The 9,509-nt window shown below is 43.3% G+C and overlaps 2 protein-coding genes across 3 annotated transcripts in view; one reads left to right on the forward strand and one right to left on the reverse strand.

Annotated features, from left to right (window-relative positions):
- ACACA (acetyl-CoA carboxylase alpha) overlaps positions 1-9,509 on the forward strand; it is a 360,465-nt gene that overhangs the window by 38,585 nt on the left and 312,371 nt on the right. The gene's annotated exons all lie outside the window — the stretch shown is intronic.
- LOC105520051 (chromosome unknown open reading frame, human C17orf78) overlaps positions 1-9,509 on the reverse strand; it is a 16,733-nt gene that overhangs the window by 6,271 nt on the left and 953 nt on the right. Inside the window, 4 exon segments of the mRNA XM_011953630.1 lie at positions 333-455; positions 6,817-6,939; positions 6,942-7,061; positions 8,243-8,329. Coding sequence (XP_011809020.1) covers positions 333-455; positions 6,817-6,939; positions 6,942-7,061; positions 8,243-8,329 — 453 coding nt within the window.

Genomic DNA, 9,509 nt, shown 5'->3' on the forward strand with positions numbered 1-9,509 from the left:
CGTCTGGCTAATGTTTGTATTTTTTGTAGAGACGGGGTTTCACCATATTGGTCAGGCTGGTCTTGAACTCCTGACCTCAGGTGATCCACCCACCTCGGCCTCCCAAAGTGCTGGGATTGCAGACATGAGCCATAGCACCTGGCCTAGAGAAGCTAATTTTTTTAAAAAATAAAAAAAAGAATGATTTTTCAACGTACAGTCAGTAACTTCTCAACCTTAAGAAAAATATCAGTAGATCCAGACTAACATTGGGGCTAAAAATGTTTCTTTTTCTGTTCTTATTTTACTCCTACTTATTCTGTAGTTTGTCATTTCAAATCTAGAAAAATTACCAGTACTTGTAGTTTTCTATTCTTTATTCCCAGGAGTTATAGAAGGGGTAGTGGTGGAAAAAGTCTCTGATGAAGCCCCCATCACTGCATAGACTTTACATTGTGAGATCCCTGGTAGAAAAGCTATAAAACAAAGTAGAAAAGATGAAACTTTAGGGGAAAACTTCATCCTGCCTTTGATTTTATCTGATAAAACCCTACCCAGCTGATAGTAAACTTCCAATTGTGGTCCCATTAACCTGTCTTTCCATAGGTTTAGGGTGTGAGCACAAAATAATGCCAAGAGTAAATGAGGGTTTAGCAATACTAATAAGAGATATGGATTAAATGCCCATGGGACTTTTGACTAACATAGGATCAGAGTGAAGGAGTGATACCAATGATATCATTGTCTATCATTATTTAGGCCACAATAATAATAAAGATGAAGGCTGTTAAAAACTGCTGACGGTTTCCTTCTTTAAAAAGAGATGGCTCTAAAGTCCAAGGAAGAACCTGAAATGTCAGTTAGCCTTAATGACTGCTGTAAGTGTGTCTAGTAGAATCTAGATCAACTACTCTGAGAGGGGACTGGGGAAAGCAGGAGGAGCTAGAAGAAGGAAAAGCCACCCAGCTTCATGCACTCCTTGATTTCATTCATTCAGCATTTTTTTTTTTTTCTTTTTGAGACAGGGTCCCCCTCTGTCACCCAAGCTGGAGTGCAGTGGCGTGATCTCAGCTCACTGCAACCTCTCCCTCCCAAGTTAAAGTGATTCTCATGCCTCAGCCTCCCAAGTAGCTGAGACTGCAGGTGCACACCGTCACACCTGGCTAAGTTTTGTAATTTTTTTTTTTTTTTTTGAGGCGGAGTCTCGCTCTGTCGCCCGGACTGGAGTGCAGTGGCCGGATCTCAGCTCACTGCAAGCTCCGCCTCCCGGGTTTACGCCATTCTCCTGCCTCAGCCTCCCGAGTAGCTGGGACTACAGGCGCCCGCCACCTCGCCCGGCTAGTTTTTTTTGTATTTTTAGTAGAGACGGGGTTTCACCATGTTGGCCAGGATGGTCTCGATCTCCTGACCTCGTGATCCGCCCGTCTCGGCCTCCCAAAGTGCTGGGATTACAGGCTTGAGCCACCGCGCCCGGCCAAGTTTTGTATTTTTTGGTAGAGATGGGGTTTCACCATGTTGGCCAGGCTGGTCTTAAACTCCTGACCTCAAGTGATCCGCCCACCTCGGCCTCCCAAAGTGCTGGGATTACAGGCGTGAGCCACTGTGCCTGGCCTGGCCTTGCTTTCAAAGGATCTCTGGGCTACTGTGTTGGGAATGGGTTAGCAGTGGGCAAGGGTAGAAGCGAGGTAACCTGTTGGGAGGCCATTGCAAAAGTCCAGATGAGAGATGATGTGATTCACACCAGCAGTGGAAGTGATGGGAGGTGGATAGAGTCTAGCTGGAGTCTGGAAATAACCTCACTCGTCTCCAGAATTGACCTAATCCAATTCAGACAGTGTGGTTTCTGTTCTATTTTTAGTGGTCTCATATCATTGCTTATTAAATTAAGGCCTATAAATTCTACTTGACTTTTTAAAATTACTCTTCCGTGTCTTAAGTCCATGAGAAAATGATAGTTCTTTACCTTAGAGGCCAGTGGCTATAGTACCAGGCACTGTATATGAAATTATAGGGGAAGAAGTAATGCTGATTCCAGTTTAATCAGGAAGACAGTGTTGGCAGACATTGTCAGAGACAGACATAAAGTCAAGAGGTTCAAAAGGACAAACAAGAACATTTTCAGCATAGTGCTAGTCAGTTCTTTGAAGTGATAACTTATGTGTTTATGAGTCAGATTAGATAAAAATAAACAAATCTCACTTTGGACAAGTCACCACAAGTTCTCCGTGATTTGTTTTTTTAAATCTGTAAGATGGAATAGTAAAATAATACTTGGTCTACCTATTTCACAGGGGTGTTGTGAAGATCAGAAAGAAATAAAAATGAGAAAGCATGTGTATAAACACTTTGCAAACTGAATGATATTATGATTGAAAAAGGAGGAAAAAGATGACCTAATGAGTCTTCTTTCTCCACCAGAAGGAAATTTTGAAATATTGATAATAGCGGCCTTTTCCTTTTCCAAATTTCATAAAAAATAACAAATAGTCTCCATTTACCTTTTTCTACATTCCATGTTGACCTACATCTTCTGATGACCATTTGTATTGCAGAACATTCTCACCCTTACAGTTTTAAATTTCTATTTTACCTGAGGACATTTTCATGAACTGTCTTCTGACCGATTCCAGGACATCCTTCTGTGCAGACTGTCTGGGACAACAGGCACACACCACCACACCCGGCTAATTTTTGTATTTTTAGTAGAGACGATGTTTCACTATGTTGGCCAGGCTGGTCTCGACCTCCTGACCTCGTGTCCCCGCCTCGGGTTCCCAAAGTGCTGGAATTACAGGCATGAGACACCACGCCTGGCTCTAATTTTTATTTCTACCCTGTTTGAGGTTTATCACATCCTGGTACTGAGTGGAGATTTACATTCAGAATAGGAAGTTTCAAACTTGTAGAAGGGATTATGTTTCAAAAGTTCATTCATAAATTGGTTGTTTTAGGCCAAGTGAGGTGGCTCACGCCTATAATCCCAGCACTTTGGGAGCTGAGGTGGGCAGATCACTTGAGGACAGGAGCTTGAGACCAGCCTGGCCAACATGGCAAAACCCCATCTCTACTAAAAATACAAAAAATTCGCTGGGCGTAGTGGAGCAGGCCTGTAATCCCAGCTGCTTGAGAGGCTGAGGCGTGAGAATTGCTTGAACCTGGGAGGCGGAGGTTGCGGTGAGCCGAGATCACACTTCTGTACTCTAGCCTGGGGGACAAAGCGAGACTCTGTCTCAAATAAATAAATAGGTTGTTTGGGATTCATCATTATGGTTTCATAAAAATGTATCAGGAGTGCTGATTAGGTCCCCAAACTAATCTACAAATATTCATTTGATCTTTTTGCATAGTTCAAATAGTACAGAGTATTAGCTTAAATTCTAGATGTGGGAACCAACTACTATGTTATGAAGGAAGGGGAAGAGTTTCTTTGTCTCTGGGAGGCTAGCCAAATGCAAATTTTTGAATTAGGTCAGGTTGATCTTTGACATCTCTCCTCTCCCTTAACCTCTCAGTTTTCCTTGTCCCAATTTCTAAGAGCTACTGTCCTTAGTTGCCTCAAGTCCCACAACGCCTAGCACTATATTCACTCCACCCAGAGTGCTCCAAACTCCCAAATGACTTAAGTCCACTATTCCTCATCACAGCTGCCATGGACAGCAAGTTGTCACATGTTAAGAAGGAAACAATTTGATTTAATTAATTTGCATTAATGTTGAAAGTTCAAAACCCTGCCAGAGTCTTATGAGCTTGTTTATTTTTTGAGAGGGTGTCTCGCTCTGTCACCCAGGCTGGAATGCAGTGGCTCGATCTCGGTTCACTGCAACCTCTGCCTCCTGGGTTCAAGTCATTTTTCTGTCTCAGCCTCCCGAGTAGCTGGGATTACAGGTGTGTGCCTCCATGCCTGGCTAATTTTTTAATTTTGTTTTGTTTTGTTTTTTGAGACAGAGTCTTGCTCTGTCGCCAGGCTGGACTGCAGTGTCGTGATCTCAGCTCACTGCAACCTCCACCTCCTGGGTTCAAGCTATTCTGTCTCAGCCTCCTGAGTAGCTGGGACTACAGGTACATGCCACCACGCCCAGCTAATTTTTGTATTTTTAGTAGAGATGGTGTTTTACCATGTTGGCCAGGATGGTCTTGATCTCTTGACCTCGTGATCCGCCTGCCTTGGCCTCCCAAAGTGCTGGGATTACAGGCGTGAGCCACCGCACCTGATGCTTTTGAGTTTTTAAGAGTTTTCTGGCTGGGCGTGGTGGCTTACGCCTGTAATCCAGCACTTTGGGAGGCCTAGGCAGGTGGGTCACCTGAGATCAGGAGTTTGAGACCAGCCTGGCCAACGTGATGAAACACCGTCTCTACTAAAAATACAAAAAAAAAGGAATTAGCTGGGCGAGGTAGTGGGCGCCTGTAATCCCAGCTACTCGGGAGGCTGAGGCAGGAGAATCGCTTGAACCTGGGAGGCGGAGGTTGCAGTGAGTTGAGACCGTGTCATTGCACTCCAGCCTGGGTGACAAGAGCAAAACTCCATCTCAAAAAAAAAAAAGAAGGGGCAGGGGGTTTCTTCACATAATTTTTCACTGTGGAATTTTAGAAAATATCATAAAGTGAGTGAAACATTCAGGTCATGTTAGCATATATAATTTACTGTACCTAAGTCACATCCTGAGAGCCTATCCACTTATTTCCCAGTTTTAGTCTAGTGTTTAAACTTTTTGCCATTATTCTGCTTGTGGATCCCCAATTTCTCTAAAAATGTCAAGTTTTATTTTATTTTTCCAGTAATGTAGCAATAGCATCTAGGGGATTGCCAGTTTATAAAGAGGAACTGGCTACACTAAAAAAAAACAAACTATATGACAAAAATAATGAGTGAGAAAAGGAAAGGAGGGCTGAAGCAGAGAAACTTCAGGCTGAGGTTAAGAACCACTGCCCAGCAGCTGTGGGGGAATAGGCATTCTCACACAGTGTGAGTATGCACAATGGAACCAACCTCTAGGGAGGGTAATTTAGCAATAACTATCAACCTTTGATGCAGCAGTCCTGTTTCTTGGAATTTATCTTACTGATAAATTACAGGTATACAAGAAGAATATATATAGGTCCTGAGTAATAGTGAAAGAGGGGAAAATTAATTTATTAAAAGAAAAAAGAAGAATATATACGGTCATTGTTTGCAGCATTGTTTGTATTTGCAAAAGATTGGAAACAACCAAAATATATATCAATAGGGAGCTAGTAGAATATAGAAGAGACATGGCCAGGCACAGTGGCTTATACCTGTAATCCCAGCACTTTGGGAGGCTGAGGCAGGTAGATCATGAGGTCAGGAGATCAAGACCATCCTGACTAACAGGGTGAAACCCCATCTCTACCAAAAATACAAAAAATTGACTGGGTGTGGTGGCGGATGCCTGTAGTCCCAGCTACTCAGGAGGCTGAGGCAGGAGAATGACGTGAACCTAGGAGGCAGAGCTTGCAGTGACCCGAGATTGCACCACTGCACTCCAGCCTGGGCAACAGAGGAAGACTCCATCTCAAAAAAAATAAATAAATAAAAGAATATAGAAGAGACATACTATGGAATAATGTACAACTGTTAAAAAGAATGAGGCAAATATTTTTAAAAAGTATGGGGTAAATATATACATATTGAAATGGAACGACCTATAAGATATATTATTAAATGGAAAAGCAAGGAACTTGGCTGGGCGCAGTGGCTGATGCTTGTAATCCTAGCACTTTGGGAGGCTGAGGTGCGTGAATCACTTGAAGTCAGGAGTTCAACACTAGCCTGGCCAACATGGTGAAACCCTGCCTTTACTAAAAATACAAAAATTAACCGGGTATGGTGGTGGGCATCTGTAATCCCAGCTAATTGGAAAGCTGAGACAGGAGAATCACGTGAACCTGGGAGGAAGAGGTTGCAGTGAGACGAAATCGTGCCACTGCACTCCAGCCTGGGTGACAGAGTGAGGCTCCATCTCCAAAGAAAACAACAACAACAAAAAAAAAACAAAACAACAACAAAACGATAACAACAAGCAAAAGCAAGGGGCAGAACAATGTATAAGGTATGTTACCATTTATGTTTTTAAAATATGTACATTCATACATTCTCAGAGTATCTCTGGAAGGAAATATAATAAGTAGATAGTAGTGGTTCCATCAGGGATAGAGAACTGGAGAATTGAGAGACAGGAGTAGTAGAGAGACTTACTTTTCACTATAAATCTATGCTGTTTGAATATTTTACTGTGTGCATTCAAAATGAAAAAAAAAAAAAAAAAAAAAAAACTGGCCAGGCACGGTGGCTCACGCTCGTAATCCCAGCAGTTTGGGAGGCCAAGGCAGGCAGATCACTTGAGGTCAGAAAATCAAGACCAGCCTGGCCAACATGGTGAAATCCCATCTGTACTAAAAATACAAAAATTAGCCAGCCATGGTAACAGACACCTGTAATCCTAGCTACTTAGGAGGCGGAGGCAGGAGAATCACTTGCATCTGGGAGGCAGAGGTTGCAGTGAGCCGAGATTGCACCACTGCACTCCAGCCTGGGTGACACAGCGAGACTCCATCTCAAAAAAAAAAGGAAGAAAAAAAGAAGTTTTAAAAAGCCGTCAAAAGAAGACCCATCAGAAATGGAGATCACATGAAAATCACAGCGTATCAGGGCTAGAAGGGATCTTAGAGATTATAAAACTGACTCTCAGAGAGTACATAGATTTGCCCAAGGTGAGGATAATTCATTTCCTTGTAGCTTTTCCTGCTACTGAACTCCAGCTTCCTTCAAGGATGTCAACTAAAAGTTAGTGCCTGCCCCCTTCTCTTTTCCAATCTCACCTTTGCCTGTTAGTAGAGATCCAGTCTGAAATTTGGATGTGGGAATTAGGTGACAGCTTGAGGAGGCAGAGCTGTTTCTGTGGGGAGCAGCAATGATTCTCAGGTTCTTCAGAATATGCTTGACTTTGGCCTTCTCTCCAAATATACAAGGTTGACTTTTGCTTTGCTGCCAGAGCCAAGGCACTGCAAGGTAGCTATAGTCTGATTTTGAATGAATGTTGTCCTTTTGGTTTCTGTGTGAGTTTCTGGAAGGAGAAGAATCAGACAGAAAAATGGAGTTGGTTTTGTTTTTTGTTTGGTTGTTTTTTTTTGAGACAGGGCCTTGCTCTGTCACCCAAGCTGGAGTGCAGTGGTGCAATCATGGCTCAATCTAGCTTCAAACTCCCTCAATCTCCAAGCAATCCTCCCACCAAAGCCTCCTGAGTAGCTGAGACTGTGGGACTACAGGTGTATGCCACTATGCTCGGCTAATTTTTTAATTTTTTAAAAGACAGGGTTTTGCTGTGTTGCCCAGGCTGGTCTTGAACTCCTGGGCTCAAGCAATCCTCCCACCTTGGCCTCCCAAAATGCTGGGATTACAGACGTGAGCCACCACACCCGACCTTGGAGCTTTTGCTCTTGTTGCCCAGGCTGGAGTGCAATGGCACGACCTTGGAGTTTTGCTCTTGTTGCCTGGAGTTTTGTTCTTGTTGCTCAGGCTGGAGTGCAATGGCGTGATCTGATCTCAGCTGACTGCAACCTCCGCCTCCCTGGGTCAAGTGATTCTCCTGCCTCAGCCTCCCAGGTAGCTGGGGTTACAGGCGTGCACCACTACACCCAGCTAATTTTGGTATCTTTAGTAGAGATGGGGTTTCACTGTGTTGGGCAGGCTGGTCTCAAACTCCTGACCTCAAGTGATCCACCTGTCTTAGCCTCCCAAAGTGTTGGGATTACAGGCATGAGCCACCATGCCTGGCCGAAGCTGGTTTTTAATCTGAATAGTGCCAAGCTGACCCACTTCCATTCATGACTCCTGTTAAATTCCACTCCTATATTTTCTCCTCCTTTTAGTTAACTTCTTCTTTAGTAAGTGTTCATAGTACTAATATACAAATCCTGCCTTTCTTCCTGCCATGGTTCCCATGAAGGTTGGTGACAGCAGTAAATTCAGCACAGAGAAATGCTCATAGATTTTCTTTAGTGCAGAGAGGAGTAGGTGCTGCCTCCTTCTCTTTTTTCATCTGCATCCGTTTAAGTAATATAGGCATGCCTTAGGTAATGACAGTTAATTTAAAGATTGGTTTCCAGAAAGCCTCCTGGGAGGATACATATCCTTAAAATAGGATATTTGAGATATGGGCTAGGAAGCAGGAAGATGAGACATCTTTTAAAGGTAAAAATTTTTTGAAATGGCAATATCATTTTCCAGAAAAGACCCATTCCCTACCTTGCATTTGCAATTCTCCGATGCTTCTCACGTCCTTTGAGAAGAGCCCAGGCAGCTGTTCCACTCGGCAACTGCTATCTCTGAGGTCTAGGGGTGAGCAGAGTGGGAGGCGGGGAACGGGGGAGAGTTGGGGAAAATCAGAATTTACTGGTACTTTCTTTTTAGAATTCTGGGCAATGGAGGAGAAGATATGAAAGAATGCAGTTCCTGCTCGTAAAGCTTGCAACTTGGGAGATCAAACACTCTCTAAAAAGACTTTGCTTTTATTTATTTATTTATTTATTTATTGAGACGGAGTCTCGCTCTGTTGCCCAGGATGGAGTGCAGTGACGTGATCCCCGCTCATTGCAACCTCCATCTCCTGGGTTCAAGGGATTCTTCTGCCTCGGCTCCCAAGTAGCTGGGATTACGGGCATGTGCCACCATGCCCAGCTGATTTTTGTATTTTTAGTAGAGATGGGGTTTTGCCATTTTGGCTATGCTGGTCTCAAACTCCTGACCTCAGGTGATCTGCCTGCCTTGGCCTCCCAAAGTGCTAGGATTACAGGCGTGAGCCACCACACCTGGCCCTCAAAAAAGAACACACAGCCAAATACATACAAAGTAGTATTTGACCTAGTATAAAGAATACTGAGTACCAATCTATTACCCTTAGGACAAAGAAAGGTGAAAGAGAGTTGAGAAAACTTACTAAGTTAATGAAAGACTAACCAACCCATTTCCTTAAACACTGCTTATTTTCTCTTCTCCCTCCTATTCTATCTGCTTTCTTGTATTAAATAAAGCTTTTGGATATTTATATTGTCTGACCTTGGTATGTCTATAGGTTTCCACAGAACCATAGGTCTTAGTTATTTATGCTTTTTGGCACATAATTCAAAGGGTTGTGACATTTTTATAATTTGTCAAGTTTGTTACTGCTGCACCTTGTGCCATTTGGTCTTAATTCTGATTAGCTAATTTTATTTTTTTATTTTAATTTTTTATTTTTTTGAAACAGAGTCTCATTTTGTTACCTAGGCTGGAGTGCGGTGGTACGATCTCAGCTCACTGCAACCTTACCTCCCAGGTTTAAGTGATTCTTGTGCCTCAGCCACCCGAGTAGCTGAGATTACTGGTGCATGCCACCATGCCTGGCTAATTTTTGCACTTTTAGTAGAGATGGGATTTCGCCATGTTGGCCAGGCTGGTCTTGAACTCCTGGCCTCAAGTGATCCGCCAATCTCAGCCTCCCAAAGTGCTGGGATTACAGGCATGAGCCACCGTG

Source organism: Colobus angolensis, unplaced genomic scaffold (genome assembly GCF_000951035.1).
Source record: "Colobus angolensis palliatus isolate OR3802 unplaced genomic scaffold, Cang.pa_1.0 Scaffold37, whole genome shotgun sequence".
Taxonomy (NCBI): Eukaryota; Metazoa; Chordata; class Mammalia; order Primates; family Cercopithecidae; genus Colobus; species Colobus angolensis.